We start from the raw sequence: 22,903 nt of genomic DNA on the forward strand, positions 1-22,903 counted from the left end.
CTCAACTTGACCTGGTCGGTCGCGCTTTGGAATTATTTTCAGATTTGATTTAAAGATCACATTGCTATCGTCAGTTATTCTCATTACACAAAATGCTATTCTTAGGAAACTTAATAGGCAGAATGGCCTAAATGTCACTTACTTGTGCCGCTTACTTGCGCCGCTTTGCCATTCCTCAAACTTAACAATTTATCAATTGAACACTTACACTCCTTCAAACCGTGTATAATAAATGCTTATGACAGAAGGCTGCCAGTGCGTGTAATACAATCTCCATTGCGTGTAATACAATCTCCTCCACGTTGGTTGCCACGTAAAAAAATAACAATAAGTAGATATCATGTCACATGGTAGATTAAAAATAATTAAAATCAAAAATTAAAAATTAAAATTAAAAATAAAATTCAAACATTAATCTCCTAATCACCTCCCTCATTGATTTTTCTCTCTCCCCTCATGTTCTTCCTCCTGCCCATCTCGCTTCTCTCTCTTCATGTTCTTCCTCCTCTCCCCTTCCAATTCTTCCCATTTTATATTATCGAAATAAAATTAAAATGAATAAAGAAAAGAAATCGAGTAAATTTTTTTTCCAGATCGAAAAGTGGGAGAAGAATTTCGGTGGTCCATTTCCATGGCTGAAGGCATTAGGTGGCGGAGAAGAAGTTCGGTGGTCCATTTTTTGTCCAGCTCGAAAATGGGGGAATAATTTGTTATTATTATTATTATTATTATTATTATTATTATTATTATTATTATTATTATTATTATTATTATTATTATTATTATTATTATTATTACTGATTTAGGAAAAAAATCTTGCCTTGTTTGATTTTTAAAATTGGGGGTTAAATTTTCTTAAAAAGCTCTAATCTTTTAAAGTATTAATTGGTAAAAGATGTATAATTTGTGCTTCAAAATCCTTTATGGGTTAATTTTGAGGTGTGGTGATTTTTGAGAATTTTTCGGTTGACCCTTTTTTTGGTTTGTTGGTATTTTTAATAGTTTGATGAGTTTTCCTTCTACAAAAAGGGCATATAATTGAATTTTAAAAGAGAACTGAATTATTGGCCAGAGGATTTTAAATTCATGATAAAGTTTCAGATTCGAGGGAAGAAACGAACAAAGAAGATATGGGAGGGGAGAAAGAATTGGACAGAAAATATTGAAGAGAGAGAAAAAAATTGGACAGAAAATGTTGGAGAGAGAGAGAGAGATAGAGAGAGAAGCAAAGAAGAAAAGCTCACCTCCTTTGTTCAACAATGGAGGTTGAACAATCGGGAAGAAGATGACAACCAAAAAATGGCTATTGGTACCTTTTTAATAGGCCTCACGCTCCTTAAACGAGTGTAGAATACGCACTTCAGTAAAAAATACCACATAGGATGAGCGAGAATTAAAATGCTCAGATTTTAAGGGTAGATGGGTTTGGTTGGCAAACTTGTAAGTACGAACATTGGCATGACAAAACTGGACAAATACAGGGGCCTCCCAGGCTATTCTGCCAACTTAATAAGGCCAAATCCATTTAAGATATTTTCGAAAAGCACACTTGCTTATAAATTGATCCTACTTGAGATTCTTTCATGTAGTGGCCTTGGGGTCGTTTGGTAGAGTGCATAAGAATAATGCGGAATAGGGTGACTTGCATTAGTTATACTGACATTAGTTATGCTGACATATTTCTTATCTATTGTTTGGTTTGATGTATTAAAACATTGCACAATTTCTTAAAGAATTATTTGTTTACAAATATACCCTCATAACCAGTCCATCACTTTATATTTTAAAAGAAACATATGTTGATGAATGTTTTTATATGAAATTTTTTTTTAAAAAATTAATTGTAATATAAAACTAAATATTTATTTATAAAAAAGAAAATATGCAAAGTATTTATTTATCTACTAGGGATATAATTTTATTTTTCACTTTCTTGGATTATTAGGCAAAGAAAGTTTGAATTAAAAAAATAAAAGAAAAATGAGATGATTACAAGTGCATTCCAGTACATAGTAGTAGAGTACAGATTTATAAATTTACAATGAACAAATTGGCGAAGTATAGATATAAATAGCAGAAGCAATTTCATGTTTTGCCATTCTTGTGGTGCTTGTAAGAAACTCCATCTAATGCTGTTCAAGTTTTTTCTTTAGTCTTGGTAGTGTGTTCACACAAGTTTGTATACACCTTGACTATTCTGTTGGTTACCAGTTATTAGGGGTGTCAGTAGATATTTAAAAATCGACTAAACCGACCGAACTGTACCGTATCGAAACGATTTTTAGGTTTCTTTTAATAAAACCGTAGATTTTTATATAAATCTATAACCGTACCGATAATTAGGGTTGATTTTTTATTTTATAAAAATAAATCGAAAAATACCGAACCGTACCGAATAAATTTACATAAAAAATATATATTTATATATTAAAGTTTAAAAATAATAAATCATTAAATTTTTTCTTGGGCCTTGAAATTATGAAAACGGTTACAAGCCAATAAGTAACTGATTCAAAATCCTAATTCTCAAACCTATTATACTACTTTTATTAAAATTAAACTATTTTTAGCATATTCACTAGCAATACACAACGTATTCTAGCGAGAGTAGCAAACTATAATATATTGAATATGTTTCCTTTCGTATGATTTAAATTTATATTTTTAAATATTTAATCTTCTATAGACTTTATTTTTGAGTCCCAACTTGCTTAATATTTTTTCAGTCGTGTGATTTATATTTTCTTTTCTTAGTTTCTTTTGCATTGCTGTAGAATAGTTGATGGATCTATACTCTGACCATCTTTCATGTTTTCTTAATTCATCACTCTTTAAATAGTAAAAATGTCTAGAGAGTTTAGCTAAGTCATATAAAAGTACGTATTTTATTTTATTATGCTTCTCTTAGTGACTTTTAAATGAAATTTAAAAAAATACCTGTCACGACCCAAAATTTGACCTGTCGTGATGGCGCCTATCTCAAAACTAGGCAAGCCGATAACATCAATAATCCCCGATTTTCTTTAAGTTTGAAAAACATAATATTTAAATACAATACAAAATCCCACAAATACTGATACGAATACTCCCCAAAACCTGGTGTCACTGAGTACATGAGCATCTAATATGAATACAAGTTTGAAAAATACGGTCTATGATAGTATGCGACCAAATACAGTAACAAGGAGATAGGGAAGGAGAGACAAGGTTTGCGAAACACGACATCTACCTCTAAATCTCCAAAAAATCAACCGTGTGAGAGAATCAACACCCGTTATGTCCGGAAATACCTGGATCTGCACACGAAGTGCAGGATGTAGTATGAGTACAACCAACTCAGCAAGTAACAATAATAAATAAGGAACTAAAGATAATGACGAGCTACACAGTTATAGTTCATTTTCAGTAATTCCAGCAGAGAGTAGACATGCTTTCAATTCCAAAAGTTTAAGTCAAATCAGTTTTATACAGTTCAAGTTCATGTAATCCGGATATAAAATCTTTTAGATAATTTCACATCAATGACAGATAGCAACTAAGTGCAACAACAAATGAAAAACAAGTACAGCCTCTCAGGGCAACAGATACTCAACTCGTCACAACAGCTCAACCACTCGGCTCTCAGCCCTCAGCATTCACACTTACTGGGTACCCGCGCTCACTGGGGGTATACAGACTCCGGAGGGGCTCCTACAACCCAAGCACTATAATCTGCATGGATAACTCACGTGCTGCACGGACAACTCACGTGCCATAGTATAAATATCTGGATCCGCATAGACAACTCACATGCTGCACGGACAACTCACATGCCATAGTATAAATATCTGGATCCGCACAGATAACTCACGTGCTATAGTATAATACAAGGATCCACACGGACAACTCATGCGCTGTACGGACAACTCACGTGCTATAATATCCCGCACGAATAACTCACTGCACGGACAACTCACGTGCTATAATATAATATCTCACAATCAGGCCCTCGGCCTCACTCAGTCACAAATCTCTCCAGTCTCTCGGGCTCTCAATAATCATGAAATCAGCCCAAACAACAATGATATGATACATCAATAATGAACAATAGAGACTGAGATAAAATAAACAAGTAAATTGTGACTGAGTACAAAACAACCATTACGCAGGTAGTTCAACATGTACACGACCAACATATAACTTAAACATGGTTTATAACATAATTTGCAGTCAAATATCTATAACACATGGAGATCATATAGCTACCAACAAGTTATACAACTCTACAGTTTTGCGGAATGGACCAAGTCCCAATTCCTATGGTGCACGCCCTCACGCCCGTCACCTAGCATGTGCGTCACCTCCAGAATACTCACATAATACAATAATTCGGGGTTTCATACCCTTAGGATCAGATTTAAAACTGTTACTTACCTCAACCTGTGTAATTTCCTATTCTGCTATGCTTTTGCCTCGTAAATTGGCCTCCAAACGCCTCGAATCTAGCCACAAATAATTCGATTCAGTCAATAAAAATTGTAGGAATTAGTTCCATATGAAAATATAATTTTTTCATAAAAACCCAAAATTTCATCCAAAAATCGCCTGTGGGGAACACGTCTCGGAACTTGACAAAAGTTACAAAATATGAACGCCCATCCAACCACGAGTCCAACCATACAAATTTTACCAAATTCCGACATCAACTCGACCCTCAAATCTTCAATTAAAGTCTTCAACAAGCCCAATTCACCCATGCATATCCCTTTTATCCGTAATAGATTTCATCCTTAGCCTTTAAGCCCCAATCTAGGTTATATGATTCAATAGTTAATCATTATTAAGCCATTGAAGCACTAGAATCACCAACCATCCTAACAAGATTCAAAAATTCACTATTCATCTTCTTCTCCATTCAAGAACCCTAACTCACAATACCCATTTCAAGGATTATCATAATTCTTCAACCAATTGGTACTTTCTACTTCACAATACATCCCAAATACTTAATCCATAGTTGTATTTAAGTGTAGGGTGGAGAATTTGCCTCTTGTAGCTCAAACCCTAACTTGAACCCTTTTGACTTTTGAATGATTCTTGAAGATTAGAGAAATCCCTATGAATTTCAATCCATGTAGATGTTAATACTACCATTAACTAGTGTTAATCCATTATAAAAATATCATAAAACTTACCTTTGATGTGTATTTGGGTTGAGGATGCTCCACCTTTTCTCTAGAACCCAAAACTTAGCCAAAATTGTTATGTTTTTCTCTCTCCCCGAACCTCCCCTGTTTATAAGAAAATGAACTGCGTAGGCTGGCTGCGTAGCCTACGCAGATTGTCTTAGAATACTTAAAAATTTTTTCGGGGTGTTACAATTCAGAAAATTAACCGAATCGTACCGATATCGAAGAGAAACCGACATGATTGGTACTGTTTCTAAAAGTCTAATTTTGGTTATACATAAAAAAAATAACCGAAAAATTAACATAATACAAATTTTATAAAATAATCGGTCGGGCCGAATCATTGACACCCCTACCAGTTATCCTTCACCAGTATATGTATTTATCAAGGTTTAGACAAATGAGAAGAAAATACTCGTATATATAGTCAATAAAATATATATATATATATATATATATATATATATATATATATATATATATATAATTTTTTTTTTGTTGTGACTGAAAGCCTAAAAGAATTTTGGGAACGGATCAGAAGTGGAGCAAACTTCGTCCTTAATGGCCCAACTTTTGGCGATGGTACTGATGCGTTTCATTGATACCATCGCATCAACCTTGTGCTTTTCGACATTGATTTGTGTTAAATAGTTTATTGATTAAAGCAAGAACCGTGCAATTATGAAATATTACATGTTTTCTCTAGAAAATAAATAAAATAACAAATACTGGTTGCTTATACTGGTTGCTTTGGTTTATGTGCTCTCCGTTTTAAAAAGATTGTCTTAATTTGACTTAAAATAAACTTTAATAATAAAAGAGAGACTTTAGAGATATGTAGTATTAAATAAGCCATAACATTTGTGGAGCTGTAAAACGTTTGAAACTTATGATCTGAAACCTGCCATAATATTTGTGTGGATATAAATTCGTTATCAATCTTGATAATTTTTCGACTTTGCCTTGTAGTATTCTGGAAAAAGCAAATACGTAAATAAAAAATTAATTAACAGTGAAGTATTTAAAATCTTCGAATCGAATAAACTTTAACAGAAACAGATTAAATAATACGGTGAAGACGTTATATCTTCAAACCGAATACAAAACAAGTAGAAAATCACAAAGATTTTAATCTCGTAATTGAGTAGAAAGTCACAAAGACTTTAATCTCAACCAAAAAGTAGAAAATTCGAAGATTTTAGTTTCCAAAATGAGAGTAAAAATCACTAGGATTTAGTCTCCCACAAATAGAATATAAGATGAATACAGAAAAAAATTAAGTTCCTTAAGCTTGTTAATAATATGTACTCGAAAATATATTCAAAGAACCAGAAGCAAAGTAAAAGCAGAAATGTAGAAGAAACAGAAAATTAATCCGAGACCACTGAATTCACAGTGTTTTCTTAAAGAACTTAATCCCCTTCTAGTACCCGAGGTTTTGAATTATTTTCTCTCAGGATAGAACGGATTACCCTCACTGGTGTAGCGGTACTTCAAACTCCAGTGACCAACGAACTCAAAGATCGGTAGCAAATCTCACTTACTGCTTTCTTTCTGTTAAAAACAATGCAGCAAGAAGAAGGAGAAATCAGAATTTTAGTAAGAAAAATCTTTGGGAAAGATCATATATTTATAGCCAAAAAGCTGGGTAATACCGAAGAGTTGCAACTCTTCATTTAAAGGCTGCAACTCAAAATGGATATTTTATAAAACGACCATTTACGCAAACTGTCAAATTTAAATTCTATTACAAAAAAGGCTAATTTAGATTAAAATAATATTACGTTAATCTTAATATTAACAAATAAATTTGGTCCAAAAAAATAATCAATCAAATCATTTGACCGAAGCCGAAACTGAAGCCGAGCCGAGCGACGACGACGACGACAACGCGATGTTTGCCTTCTTCTCAATTCTTTAAGAGTTTAAAGAAGTACAATTATATATATACCCATCGAAACTCTTTTCCTCCTCCAATACAATGTCTCTTTGTTAAAGAGGAAAATTTAAATTTTTCATTTTTTCCTCCATTTTTCATTCACTCTATTTTAAGCTATAACAAGCTTAAACCCAACAATCCCCCACATGAATGGGGAATTTCTATCTCACGGAAATATGCATGAAACACTGTGTGATTTACAGGCAAGGATTAATCGCATCTGGATAAGTAGGTTTCCCTTTGAACTTTTCGTAGTTAATTTATGTCGGATATAATCGGTCAATTGGTAGATTTGATATCTTTGAACTGTCGAACTTTGGTATATACCTAGACAACTATAAGTCACACAATCAACTCTTAACCGTCGTTTCAGCCATGAACACCGTCTGGTTCCATAAGTGCATAGAGAACTGGCCTTGCAAAATTTTCCTTGAAGCGGCTAACACTTCACACTTACATAGGTGATTCCTAAACGTGTCATCCCGTAGATACACTATTTGTTATACCCCGTATCAAATTTAGAAACCATTAATAATCCTTAATACTTTATCTTTGGTACTGAATATTCTCTCATCACGAGAATATACCAAAATTTTAGTTGCCCATGTTGAACCGTCATTAATGACTTTGTTTGATCTCCTTGAACCTAGATCTTGGGATTTCCGGTATTCTAGGTAGAGTTACTGCCACAATGACTTGTCCTCGGCCATAGTCCAATTCCCCTCGATGATCTTTCAATTACCTCTCTAGTTAGGCCTTTTGTAAGTGGATCCGAAACATTATCACTTGACTTTAATAGTCAATTGTGATAATCCCGCTAGAGAGTAGCTGCCTAACGGTTTTATGCCTTCGTCGTATATGACGAGATTTACCGTTATACATAACGCTCCCAACCCTTCCAATTGCCGCTTAACTATCGCAGTGTATGCATATTGGTACCAACAGTTTGGGTCATAATGGAATATCTTCCAAGAAATTTCGGAGCCATTCATCTTCTTCACCAACTTTATCTAAGGCTATGAACTCAGCCTCCATTGTAGAGCGGGCAATACAAGTTTGTTTGGACGACTTTCAAGATACCGTCCCTCCATCAATAATAAATACATATCTACTTGTGGACTTAGAATTAGTTGAATTGGTGATCCAATTTGCATTACAATATCCCTCAATCACCGCAAGATATTTACTGTATTGCAAAGCAAAGTCTTGAGTATGTTTTGAATATCCCAAAACTCGTTTCATCGCCATCTAATGAGATTGACCTGGATTACTCGCGTATAGACTTAATTTACTTATAGCACAAGCTATATTTGGTCGAGTACAATTCATGATATACATTAAACCTCCCAACACACGAGTATAATCCAATTATGATATGCAAGGCCTTTGTTCTTTGCAAGTGCAAGATTTACTTCAATTGGAGTCTTTGCAATTTTAACATCTAAGTGCTTGAATTTTTCAAGTACTGTTTTAATGTAATGAGATTGAGACAGTGCCAGACCTTGAGGACTCTTATGGATCTTAATATCCAGAATTAAATCGGCAACTCCCAAGTCTTTCATATCAAATTTGCTAGTTAGCATACACTTAGTCGCATTTATGTGGGCAATATCATTACTCATTATCAGCATATCATCCACATATAAGCAAATAATGACTATGTGATTTGGAACATTTTTAATGTATACATATTTATCACATTCATTTATCGCAAAACCATTTGACAATATGGTCAAATTTTGTATGCCATTGTTTGGGTGTTTGTTTTAGTCCGTAAAGTGACTTAAGAAGTCCACATACCTTTTTTTCTTTACATGGAACCACAAACCCTTCAGTTTGTTCCATATAAATTTCTTTCTCCAAATCTCCATTTTAGAAGGTCGTTTTAACATCCATTTGATGAATTTCATGACCATATACCACCACTAATGGTACTAATGTCCGTATGGACGTAATTCTTGTAACTGGAGTGTGTGTATCAAAATAGTCAAGACCTTCTTGTTGTCTATACCCTTTGAGCACAAGTCTTGCCTTATATTTATCAATAGTGCCATCATCTTTTTTTTTTCTCATACAAATCTATTTTGAACCCAACGGTTTATTGCCGGGAGGAAGTTCAACCAATTCCCATGTATAGTTATTCAGTATGGATTCTATTTTACTATTGACCGCCTCTTTCCAAAATAATAATTCGGAAGAAGACATAACTTCTTTAAAGGTTCGAGACTCATTTTTCAATAAGAAAGTCACAAAATCTGGTCCATATGAAGTTGACGTTCTTTAACGTTTACTACGTTTTGGATCCTCCTGATTAGACATACTTTCTTTTGTTTCTCCCCGAGGTCGTTTAGATATTTCACCAATCGACTTACATTCCTTTTTATACGGATATTTGTTTTTGAAGAATTCAATATTATCTGATTCTATAACCGTATTATTATGAATGTCGGAATTTTCTGATTTATGAACCAGAAATCGATATGCTTTACTATTGATTGTATATCCTATGAAAATTCAATCAATGGTTTTCGGTCCTATCTTTACCCTTTTGGATTTAGGAACTTGTACTTTTGTCAAACACTCCCACACTTTAAAATAATTCAAGTTGGGCTTCCTTCCTTTACATTTTTCATATGGAATGGATTACATTTTGTTATGGGGTACCCGGTTTAGTATCCGATTAGCCATAATAATGGCTTCCCCCCTCAAGTTCTATGACAAACCAGAACTTATCAACAAAATATTCATCATCTTCTTTAATGATTGATTCTTTCTTTCCATAATCCAATTGGATTGGGGCGTGTATGGGGCCGTTGTTTGATAAATAATTCTATATTCTAAATCTTCGAAAGGAGATTCGTATTCACCACCCCTATCACTTCTTATCATTTTGATTTTCTTGTTAAGTTGCTTTTCAACTTCATTTTTGTATTATTTGAATGCATCTATTGCTTCAACTTTACTATTAAGTAAGTAAATATAGCAATATCTAGTACTGTCGTCAATAAAAGTTATGAAATATTTCTTACCACCGCGAGATGGTATTGAATTCATGTCGTAAATATCTGTGTGAAATAAAGTCTAAAGGATTTGAATTCCTTTCAACTGACTTATAATGATGTTTAACATACTTATATTCCACACATATTTGACATTTTAATTTGTTGCACTCAAACTTAGGCAATACTTCCAAATTGATCATTTTTCGTAAGGTTTTATAATTGACATGTCCCAAACGTATATGCTATAAATCATTTGACTCAAGTAAGTAAGAAGAAGCTGAAATTTTATTATTGTCAACAACCATTACATTATGTTTGAAAAGGCCCTTAGTAAGGTGACCTTTTCCTAAGTATATCTTGTTCTTACTTAATACAACTTTGTCTGAAACAAAAACACACATAAACCGGTTCTTGACGTGAAGTGAAATAGAAACTACGTTCTTCCTTATTTCAGGAACATGAAAAACATTGTTCAGAGTCACCATCTTGCTAGATGTCATCTTCAGGAATATCTTTCCATAACCTTCAATTTTGGCCGTTGCAGAATTTCCCATAAAAATGGTCTCTCAGGTCCAACATGAGCATATGAAGCAAATGCTTCTCTAACAACACAAATATGGCGGGTGGCTCTAGAATCAATCCACCACTCATTAGGATTTCCCATTAAGTTGCGTTCAGACAACATAGCGCACAAGTCATCAATATCATCATTTGTTTCAACCATATTTGCTTGACCCTTTTTCTTCTCTTTCTTTGGAGTTCGACATTCTACAGCCTTGTGTACAGGCTTTCCACAGTTGTGGCAGTTTTTCTTGAATATCTTCTTGCTGCGATAGTTCTTTGGTCCAGAAGACTTCTTCCTCTTTTTCGGATTAGTTGGCGCAGTCTCAACAATATTTGCTCCCATAATTGTTGAGTTTCCACGTGTCTTCTTTTCTGCAGCTTTATTGTCCTCTTCGATCCTCAATTGATCGATGAGATCTTTGAGTTTCATCTCCTTTATCTTGTGTTTCAAGTAGTTCTTAAAGTCCCTCCATAAAGAAGGCAACTTCTCAATCATTGCTGCAACTTGAAATGCCTCATTGATGACCAAACTTTCAATGAAAAATTCATAATTAGTAACAAAATTAATACTTTCAACAAAAAACATTAATTCGGATTATACCTTCAGCAAGGAGATCATGAATTATAACTTGCAACTCTTGAACTTGGGTAATGACAGGCTTGCTGTCTACTATCTTATAATCTAAAAATTTGGCTGCAACAAACTTCTTCAATCCGGTATCCTCAGTTTTATACTTCTTTTCCAATGCATCCCATAGTTCTTTCAAAGTTTGTACATTACTATAGACGTTGTAAAGATCATCCTCCAGTCCGCTAAGAATATAATTCTTGCATAAGAAATCTGAGTGCTTCCATGCCTCAGTCACAATAAAACGTTCATTCTCAGGAGTTGATTCTGGAAGAACCGGAACGTCTTCCTTGATGAACTTCTGTAGATTCAAAGTAGTCAAATAAAATAACATCTTTTGTTGACAACGTTTGAAATCAATCCCGGAAAATTTTATAGGCTTTTTCGCCGGAGCCGGTGCTGGCACAGAACGACTGGAAGAAGCAACATTGCTCGTTGAGCCAACCACGGGGGTTACTATTTCTGTCATTTCTCTTAGTCACAAAACATAAACAAAAGATTAATTAACGGTGAAATATTTAAAATCTTCGAACCGAATAAACTTTAACAGAAACAGATTAAATACCATGGTGAAGATTTTATATCTTCTGTGATGACCCAAAATGTCATCTTATGTTTTGGAACTCGATTCTGCGCTCTTAAGCCTTAAAAATCTCATTTTTACCCTCCTAGATTTGCGTGCCCAGTCCGGGAGTGTTTTCGGAAAGCTTTTATGTTGAAAATTGATGAAAATAAGAATTTTTGCCTTAAAAGTTAATTTTAGTTGACTTCAGTCAACATTTTTGGTAAACGGACCCCTATCCGTGTTTTGACGGTCTCGGTGGGTCCGTATCAAAATATGAGACCTGAGCGTATGCCCGGAATCGAATTCGGAGGTCCCTAGCTCGAGTTATAAATTTTTAATTAAAATTAAAAGTCTGAAATTTAATGGTCTTTAAGAATTGATTGATGTTTGGCATTGTTAGTACCAGGACCGTATTTTGGTTTCGGAGCCCGTTACTGGTTCATTATAATATTTAAGACTTGTCTGTGAAATTTTGTGAGAAACAGAGTTGGTTTGACGTGATTCAGACGTCCAGTTGAGAAAATATAAATTTTAAAGTGTTCTTGAGAATTTCATTCGATTTGGTGCTAAATTCATAGTTCTAGGTGTTATTTTGGTGATTTGATCACGCAAGCAAGTTCGTATGATGTATTTGGACTTGTGTGCATGTTTGGTTTGGAGCCCCGTGGGCTCGGGTGAGTTTCGGATAGGCTACGGAGTGAAATTTGGACTTAGAAATGTTGCTAGTGTTCCAGCTCTAGTGTTGGCCTCGGATCTCGCAATTGCGAGACCAGAGTTCGCAATTGCGAAGCCTGACAGTGTTGCAATTGCGAGCTACTCATCACAATTGCGAAGAGTAGCTGGGCCATACAGTCTTCGCAATTGCGAAGACTCCTTCGTATTTGCGAAGTTGGTCTGGGGAAGGGGTTCTTCGCATTTGCGAAGAAAGGGGTCGCAATTGCGATCCCAGTTCTGCTTTTGCGAACAAGATATTTGCATTTGCTACAGAAGCAGAAATGTGACAGGTTCGCATTTGCGATACCTTTCTCGCATTTGCGAGCTTCGCAATTGCGAAGCTCAGGTCACAAATGCGACATCTACAACTGATCAAAATGACTTTTGGACGGGATTTTTGATTCATTTCCCAAATCTTCAAAACCTAAAACACAAGAGGCGATTTTTCAAAGACCATTTCTTCCCCAAATCATAGGTAAGTGATTCTAAACTAGTTTCTTTCAATCTTTCACTACATTTTTCAAGATTTCAACCTAAAATCTATGATTTTTGTGGTGGAATTAGGGGTTTTGGGTAGAAACTAGGGATTTTGGAAATTTGGGGATTTAGACCTCAAATTGAGGTCGGATTCCAAAACCAATTATATATTTGGGCTCGGGGGTGAATGGGTAAATAGATTTTGGTTTGAACCTCGGGTTTTGACCAAGCGGGCTCCGGGGTCAATTTTTGACTTTTTGGAGAAAAATTTGGAAAATTTAATTTATGCAATATAATTGATTCCTTTAGCAATATTTGATATTATTGAGTCATATTTGAATAGATGCGAGTGGTTTGGAGGTGAATTCTAGAGGAAAAGCTGTGATTGAGAATTAAGTGACCTTCGGAGCAAGGTAAGTGTTGTGTCAAACTTTGACTTGAGGGAATTAGGAACTTTAGACTATTTGTTATGTGAAATTCATGTGAGCAGCGTATATATGAGGTGACGAGTACTTATGCGTCGCCAATTTACATATTTTCCCAGTTTCTCCCATTTTTCTTATATTGTCTTTTTCCTATGCCTAATTACTATGTGTTTATACTAGTGTTATTTAATTGATCGTTCTTATCATGTTTACGGATTTTCTGGTGATAATCGAGTATTTATTTCAAAGTTGAGATTGATATTGTGGAACCAAATGTTGAAATAAGGCTTGTACTTGTTATTCTATCTCCCTGTTGTTATTTATGCATTGCATTATGGTAAGGGAGAGTGTTAATGCACGTAGGGTTATGCCGTGCCATATTGTGAGTGTTAATGTACGAAGGGTGATGCCGTGCCATATTGTGAGTGTTAATGCACAAAGGGTGATGCCGTGCCATATTATGAGTGTTAATGCACGAAGGGTGATACCGTGCCATATTGTGAGTGTTAATGCACGAAGGGTGATGCCGTGCCATGATATGAGAGTTAATGCACGAAGGGTGATGCCGTGCCGTTTCTATTGTTTTTATGGTGAGATTGAGAGTAAAAGCACGAAGGGTGATGTCTGGCATTTTTCCTTTACTGTACTCACTATTCTTGTTGATTCATAGTGTATTGACTGTTCCAGTTATCATTCTGCTATAGTTCTTTATCTCGTATTTTCCTTAGCATGTTTCCCCCTCCCGATGTGTCCTGTTTAACTCTTCATTACTGTTATTTGTATATACACTGTTAAATTGCACATGTTGATTTGTAGGTGCCTTGCTTTAGCCTCGTCACTACTTCTTCGAGGTTAGGCTCGACACTTACCAGTACATGGGGTCGGTTGTACTAATATTGCACTCTGCACTTTCTGTGCAGATTTTGGTACCGGCTCGGGTTAATCGAGACTTTAACTGTTGGACCCGCTATCCGAAGACTCAAGGTAGATCTGTCGGCGTTCATAGACCTTGAAGTCCCCATCCATCTTTTATGTTTTAGTATTTCTTTTATTCAAACAGATGTATTTCTTTCAGACTATTTCTTGTAGTAAATTCTAGAATGCTCGTGAATTGTGACTCCAGATCCGGGTGGTAGTAATTAATGCAGTTTCTTTATATTATTCCGCACTCACTATAATTTATCTTAGCTAATTGATGTTATTTACTGAATGGAATAAGGATTGGTTTAAATGATTCTCTAACGTTGGCTTGCTCATCAAGTGAAATGTTAGGCGCCATCACGGTCCCGATGGTGAGAATTTCGGGTCGTGACATCTTCAAACCGAATACTAAACAAGTAGAAAATCACTAAGATTTTTATCTCGTAATTGAGTATAAAGTCACAAAGACTTTAATCTCAACCAAGGAGTGGAAATTCGAAGATTTTAGTCTCCAAAATGAGAGTAAATATCACTAGGATCCACTCGTGTATGACATTGCGCATTCGGTATCAGTTGTGCGTCAACGGTTCATGATGCCGCAGATGGACTACGAGAGAGCCATAGATGCTCAAACATTGCCTCAATGTGTGGTCCCCACTAAAGATGCGGGCGCATTGAGAGACCACCCAGTGAATCATGTGGGGAGGGAGGGGGGGGTACAACGGACCTTGGCATCTGGTAGATTTATACGAGCTGTGAAGGTTAATATTATGGATAATCGGGTATGGTGAACTATGACTTCGCGTCGAGTGGGGGAGTCCACTATCAATGGATGGATTGCGGGGTCATGTGTTATATCAGTTTTGGCCTGAAATCTATATATGTGGTACTGAAAGGTTCCCCAAAATTTACACATGTTTAAGGCCTGAGATTTTGTATAGGATAAGGTTGGTACTTGCGGTATGTCCGCTTACTTAATAATCCTATACTTCAGTACCAAAGTAGTTAGAGAAACAACTTTAAATTTACAGAAGGTCTACTCAGCGTGGACGTCATGGTTACGAATTTTGGGGTGCTTCGAAGAAAGTACAGTGGTTGACGAGATTCTGGACTATGTGGTTCGTGCCAAGATTTGTCTGTATGGAGCTCTACTTTTGTGATTGTTGTGTATAAATAGGGGTAAGGGTTACCTCTGAGAAAGATCGAAGAGTATGTTAAGAAATGGGTGAGCTCAATAGTGTTGAGTCAGCATAACAAAAGAAGAAATTGGCCTTGGGAGAGATAATTCTCCACAGGTGTCCGTCGCTAGCCTATGAAGAGGGAAGACCAGCCAATGCAACACCGCCCACTTGGCTCAGTTCTCAGAAACACTTTTGAAAGAGTTTGTTATCGGACTCTCCGTAATGCGTGGCACATAGTGTTTGAACGGTTGCGTCAGATCACCATGACGGTGGCATAATATGCCATCAGGTTGAATAAGTTAGCTCTTCATATTCCTACTTTGCTTCCTACAGCCAGAGAGCGAGTCCACAGACTCATTGAAGGACCCAATTATAATCGTAAACTTTTGTACGACTCGGGAGCTACATGCTAATACTTCATTTCTGCTAGTGGTAGAAATTGCCAAGATTTTAGAACGTGTTCGGTGTGAAAAAAAAGGAAACTAAGGAGACCAAGACGTCTCGAGGTTCTGGGGGATTCAATGGATTCTACTATGCAGGTATAAATTATTATGGTGCTCTGCAGGTTAATCATTATAGCAGGGGCTCGGGCAGTCGGCCAGCCCAGTCCGCACATCGAATTACCCGGGGTGCTCTAGTAAGTTCTTTTACTTCACCACCGACATGAGTTCCTACAAATGGTTATTCCAGTTATCTGGCACATACTTAATATGAACAGCCAAACCTACAAAGGGGTTGTTTTGAATACGGCGATACCAGGCACATCATGAGAAAATTGTCCTAAACTTGGGAGAGATATATTTTATTAAAGCACTTAGGCTACGTGCCCTATTGAAGTTACTACACCACCCACACGATCAGTTAGGGGTGGAGGATAGGCGGGTAGAAGGCGTCTTAGAGGTGGAGACCCAACCATTGTTATATTTGTTTTATGGTATGGCGGAGGTTGCTACATCAGATGGTGTCATTACATGTACAATTTTGATTTAATATAACGGCATAATTTCCTTAACTTGAACCGGTTCTTAGTATAGAAACGAGTCCTTCTATTGTGCTCCACTTATGAGTGAGCTTCATGATTCTATAATCTACTTATGTGTTTACTCCTGTTGGGAGATTCTATGGAGATAACTACTCGTATCATTCCATGTTGGTCACTAATAAGAGCTGTGAGGCTAAAGGTGGCTTTCTGTTACCCATTTCGATAAGTTTTGATGTAATTTCCAGATAATTAATAACAAATTATGAATTATATGCCCTTCCGGTGTGTGGTTCATTATGTGTTGTAATTTTGTGTAACCGAGATTATTTAAAAGAAGAAAATGGAAATATCTGATTGGCATGATGTCTATATTACTTGTGATTCAGAACTGAGGACGAGATCATCGCAGTTTAATATAAATTGATATGTTTAAACCAGGCTGCGAGCTGCGAGCTGTGGTGGAAGTTATATAAGGACGAGATCCTTGTGAGGAAAATTCTTGTGTTTAAGTTCTCGCTTGTGAAATTAAAGTTGTACTATAGCAATAATGGGAAGTCATGCCTGTTAGGCCTAATTGAAAATTCTTGTATGAAATTCTCTGTGCATACTTGCCAAATTTGTGTTGTAATTATTGAGTTTTAACCTGCGAGATATGTGCCTGCCCAGATGGCGTTAAATGTGAATCGTTAATTCGGGTAAATAATTATGAGGTCTGGTTACCACCAGTTGAAGATTAGGGCATCTGATGTATATAAGACAGCTTTTCGGATTCAGTATGGGCATTTCGAATTCCTAGTAATATCATTTGGGCTTACCAACGCCCCAATGACACTTATGGATTTGATGAATCGGGAGTCCAAGCCCTATTTGGGTTCTTTTGTGGTTGTATTCATTGATGATATCTTGATTTACTCCAGCAGTCGAGAGGAGCATTGGCAGCATCTTTGGAGTGTGCTTCAGACTTTGAAGAATAATCAGTTATATGCCAAATTTTAAAAATGTGAGTTTTGATTAGACTCAGTTGCTTTTTTAGGGCATGTTGTATCGGTTTAAGGCATAAAGGTGGATCCTAAGAAGATTGAGGCAGTTCAGAACTTTCCTAAACCCACATCACCTACATAGATCCGTAGTTTCTTGGGTTTGGCGGGCTACTACCGTCGATTCGTGGAAGGGTTTTCATCCATAGTAGACTCGTTGACCAGGTTGACCCAGAAGGGTGTCCCGTCCAGGTGGTCAGACGAGTGTGAGGCGAGCTTCCAAAAGCTCAAGACAACTTTGACTATGACACCGGTATTGGTGTTACCCACAGGTTTAGGATCTTATACAGTATATTGTGACGCATCTCGTATTGGTCTAGGTGCGGTATTGAGGCAGGGTGGCAAGGTTATTGCATATGCTTCATGGAAGCTGAAGGTTCACGAGAAGAATTACCCTGTTCATGATCTAGAGCTGGCAGCCATTGTTCACGCGCTGCAGATTTGGAGGCACTATCTTTATGTTGTGCCATGTGAGGTATTCACGGATCATCGGGGCTTGTAGTATCTGTTCAAATAGAAGGAGCTCAATTTGAGGCAGAGAAGGTGGTTGGAGCTATTGAAAGACTATGATATCACCATATTGTATCACCCCGGGAAGGCCAATGTGGTGGACAATACTTTGAGTAGAAAGTCAGCTAGTATGGGTAGCCTTGCATATATTCCAATTGGTGAGAGGCCTCTTGCATTGGATGTTCAGGCCTTGGCCAATCAACTCGTGAGGTTGGATGTTTCTGAGCCCAGCCGTGTTCTAGCTTGTACAGTTGCTCGGTCTTCCTTGTTTGAGCGCATCAGAGATCGGCAGTATGATGATCCTCATTTACTTGTCCTTAAAGACACAATGCGGCACAGTGGTGCCAAGCAGGTTACTGTTAAAGATGACAGAGTTTTGAGGATGCAGGGTCATATTTGAGTGCCTAATGTGGATGGACTTTGTGAGTTGATTCTTGAGAAGGCCCACAGTTCCCGGTACTCTATTCATCCGGGCACCGCCAAGATGTATCAGGACTTGCGGCAGCATTATTGGTGGAGGTGAATGAAGAAAGACATAATTGCATTTGTAGCTCGGTGTCTAAATTGCCAGCAGGTAAAGTGTGAGCATCAGAGACCTGGAGGTTTGCTTCAGAAGATAGAGATTCCCGAGTGGAAGTGGGAGCGTATCACTATGGATTTTGTTGTTGGACTCCCACAGACTTAGAGGAAGTTCAATGCAGTTTGGGTCATTGTGGACAAGCCGACCAAGTCAGCGCACTTCATTCCTGTGGCAGTTACCTATTCTTCGGAGCGGTTGGCAGAGATTTACATTCGTGAGATCGTCCGTCTTTACGGTGTGCCCATGTCTATCATTTCTGATCAAGGTACGCAGTTCACTTCACACTTTTGGAGGGCTGTACAGTGTGAGTTAGACACACGGGTTGAGTTGAGTACAATATTTCATCCACAGACAGACGGACAGTTAGAACGCACTATTCAGATATTGGAAGATATGCTTCGCGCTTGTGTTATAGACTTTGGAGGTTCTTGGGATCAATTCTTGCCACTTGTGGAGTTTGCTTATAATAATAGCTATCAGTCAAGCATTCATATGGCTCCATATGAGGCATTATACGGGAGGCGATGCCGTTCGCCAGTTGGATGGTTTGAACCGGGAGAGGCTCGGTTGTTAGGTACCGATTTGGTATAGGATGCCTTGGATAAGGTCAAGGTTATTCAAGATCGACTTCGCACAACTCAGTGTAGGAAAAAGAGTTATGCCGACCGTAAAGTTCGTAATATTGCACTCATGGTTGGAGAAAGAGTATTGCTTCAGGTTTCACCTATGAAAGGTGTAATGAGGTTCGGAAAGAAGGGCAAGTTGAGCCCTAGGTATATAGGACCCTTCGAAATTCTTGAAAGGGTGGGGGAAGTAGCCTACAGGCTTGCATTACCACCTAGTTTATCAGCGGTTCATCCGGTGTTTCATGTATCCATGCTTCCAAAATATCATGGTGATCCGTCCCATGTGTTAGATTTCAGCTCAGTTCAATTGGACAAAGATTTGACTTATGAGGATGAGCCGATAGCTATTCTAGATCGGCAAGTTCGCCAGTTAAGATCAAAGAGTTACCCTTCAGTTCTAGTGCAGTGGATAGGTCAGCCTGTTGAGGCAGCCACTTGGGAGTCTGAGTCCGATATGCAGAGTAGATATCTCCACCTTTTCAGTAGCCTAGGTACTTTTCTATGTCCGTTCGAGGACGAACGAATATTTTAGAGGTGGAGAATGTAATGACCCAAAAGATCATCTTATGTTTTGGAACTAGATTATGCGCTCTTAAGCCTTAAAAATATCATTTTTACCTTCCTCGATTTGCATGCGCAGTCCGGGCGTGTTTCAGGAAAGCTTTTATGCTAAAAATTGATAAAAATAAGAATTTTTGCTTTAATAGTTAATTTTAGTTGACTTCAGTCAACATTTTTGGTAAATGGGCCCAGATACGTGTTTTGACAGTTCGATGGGTCCGTATCGAAATATGGGACCTAGGCGTATGCCCGGAATCGAATTCGGAGGTCCCTAACTCGAGTTATGAATTTTTGATGAAAATTATAGGTCTGAAATTTAATAGTTTTTAAGAATTGATTAATATTTGGAATTGTTAGTACCTGGTCCGTATTTTGGTTCCGGTGCCCGTTACAGGTTCATTATAATATTTAAGACTTGTCTGAGAAATTTGGTGAGAAACGGAGTTGGTTTGACGTGATTCAGACGTCTAGTTGAGAAACTAGAAATTTTAAAGTGTTCTTGAGAATTTCATTCGATTTGGTGCTAAATTCGTAGTTTATTTTAGCGATTTGATCACGCGAGAAAGTTCGTATGATGTATTTGGACTTGTGTGCATGTTTGGTTTGGAGCCCCGGGGCTTAGGTGGATTTCGGATAGGCTACAGAGTGAAATTTGGACTTAGAAATGTTGCTGGTGTTCCAGCTCTAGTGTTGGCCTCGAATCTCGCAATTGCGAGACCAGAGTTCGCAATTGCAAAGTCTGACAGTGTTGCAATTGCGAGCTACTCATCGCAATTTCGAAGAGTAGCTGGGCCATACAGTCTTCGCAATTGCGAAGACTCCTTCGCATTTGCGAAGTTGGTCTGGGAAGGGTTTTTTTGCATTTGCGAAGAAAGGGGTCGCAATTGCGATCCCGGTTCCGCTTTTGTGAAAAAAATGTTTGCATTTGCGACAGAAGCAGAAATACGACAGGTTGATATTTGCGATACCTTTCTCGCATTTGCGAACTTCGCAATTGCGAAGCTCAGGTCGCAAATACGTCATCTGCAGCTGATCAAAATGACTTTTGGACGAGATTTTTGATTCATTTCCCAAATCTTCAAAACCTAAAACACAAGAGGCAATTTTCCAAAGACCATTTCTTCCCCTAATCATAGGTAAGTGATTCTAAACTAGTTTCTTTCAATCTTTCACTACATTTTTCAAGATTTCAACCTAAAATCTCTGGTTTTCGTGGTGGAATTATGGGTTTTGGGTAGAAACTAGGGATTTCGAAAATTTGGAAATTTAGACCTCAAATTGAGGTCGGATTCCAAAACCAATTATATATCCAGGCTCGGGGGTGAATGGGTAAATGGATTTTGGTCCGAACCTCGGGTTTTGACCAAGTGGGCCCGGGGTCGATTTTCGACTTTTTAGAGGAAAATTTGGGAAATTTAATTTATGCAATATAATTGATTCCTTTAGCAATATTTGATATTATTGAGTCATATTTGAATAGATGCGAGTAGTTTGGAGGTGAATTCTAGAGGAAAAGCTTTGATTGAGAATTAAGTGGCCTTCGGAACAAGGTAAGTGCTGTGTCTAACTTTGACTGGAGGGAATTAGGAACCTTAGACTATTTGTTATGTGAAATTCATGTGAGCGGCGTATATGTGAGGTGACGAGTACTTATACGACGCCAATTTACATGTTTTCCTAGTTTCTCCCATTTTTCTTATATTGTCTTTTTCCTATGCCTAATTACTACGTGTTTATACTAGTGTTATTAAATTGATCGTTCTTATCATCTTTACGGATTTTCTGGTGATAATCGAGTATTTATTTCAAAGTTGAGATTGATATTGTGGAACCAAATGTTGAAGTAAGGCTTGTACTTGTTATTCTATCTCCCTGTTGTTGTTTATGCATTGCATTATGGTAAGGGAGAGTGTTAATGCACGAAGGGTGATGCCGTGCCATATTTTGAGTGTTAATGCACGAAGGGTGATGCCGTGCCATATTGTGAGTGTTAATGCACGAAGGGTGATGCCATGCCATATTGTGAGTGTTAATGCACGAAGGGTGATGCCGTACCATATTGTGAGTGTTAATGCACGAAGGGTGATTCCGTGCCATGATATGAGAGTTAATGCACGAAGGGTGATGCCGTGCCGTTTCTATTATTTTTATGGTGAGATTGAGAGTAAAAGAATGAAGGGTGATGCCGTGCCTTTTTTGTTTACTGTACTCACTATTCCTGTTGATTCATAGTGTATTGACTGTTCCAGTTATCATTCTGTTGTAGTTCTTTATCTCGTATTTTCCCCAGCATGTTTCCCCCTCCCGATGTGTCCTGTTTAGCTCTTCATTACTTTTATTTGTATATACACTGTTAAATTGCACATGTTGATTTATAGGTGCCTTGCCTTAGCCTCGTCACTACTTCGTCGAGGTTAGGCTCGACACTTTCCAGTACATGGGGTCGGTTGTACTGATACTGCCCTCTGCACTTTCTGTGCAGATTTTGGTACCGGCTCAGGTTGATCGAGACTTTAGCTGTTGGACCCGCTATCCAGAGACTCAAGGTAGATCTATCGGCGTTCACTGACCTTGAAACCAAATACTAAACAAGTAGATAATCACTAAGATTTTGATCTCGTAATTGAGTATAAAGTCACAAAGATTTTAATCTCAACCAAGGAGTGGAAAATTCGAAGATTTTAGTCTCCAAAATGAGAGTAAAAATCACTAGGATCCACTAGTGTATGACATTGTGCATTCGATATCAGTTGTGCGTCAACGGTTCATGATGGCCCAGATGGACTACGAGAGAGCCAGAGATGCTCAAACATTGCCTCAAAGTGTGGTTCCCACTGAAGATGCGGGCGCATTGAGAGACCACCCAATGAATCATGTGGGGAGTGCAACGGACCTTGGCATCTGGTTGATTTATACGAGTTGTGAAGGCTTATATTATGGATCATCAGGCGTGGTGAACTATGACTTCGCGTCGAGTGGGGGAGTCCACTATCAATGGATGGATTGCGGGGTTATGTGTTATA

At 37.5% G+C, this 22,903-nt stretch overlaps 1 protein-coding gene across 1 annotated transcript; it reads right to left on the minus strand.

Moving 5' to 3' along the window:
- Positions 1–10,611: 10,611 nt before the first annotated feature.
- LOC138907252 (uncharacterized) lies at positions 10,612–11,770 on the minus strand. The gene is made up of 2 exons (XM_070197799.1): positions 11,275–11,770; positions 10,612–11,171 (listed from the first exon to the last, which is right to left on the minus strand). Exons 1-2 carry the CDS (start codon positions 11,768–11,770, stop codon positions 10,612–10,614), a joined length of 1,056 nt encoding a protein of 351 aa, XP_070053900.1.
- Positions 11,771–22,903: the final 11,133 nt, after the last annotated feature.

Source organism: Nicotiana tomentosiformis, chromosome 1, assembly GCF_000390325.3.
Source record: "Nicotiana tomentosiformis chromosome 1, ASM39032v3, whole genome shotgun sequence".
Lineage (NCBI taxonomy): Eukaryota > Viridiplantae > Streptophyta > Magnoliopsida > Solanales > Solanaceae > Nicotiana > Nicotiana tomentosiformis.

Coding starts and splice junctions, on each gene's coding strand:
- LOC138907252 (XM_070197799.1), bottom strand. CDS start 11,770: ATGACAGAAATAGTAACCCCCGTGGTTGGCTCAACGAGCAATGTTGCT. Junction 11,172..11,274: donor TCATGATCTCCTTGCTGAAG/GTATAATCCGAA, acceptor TTCAAGTTGCAG/CAATGATTGAGAAGTTGCCT.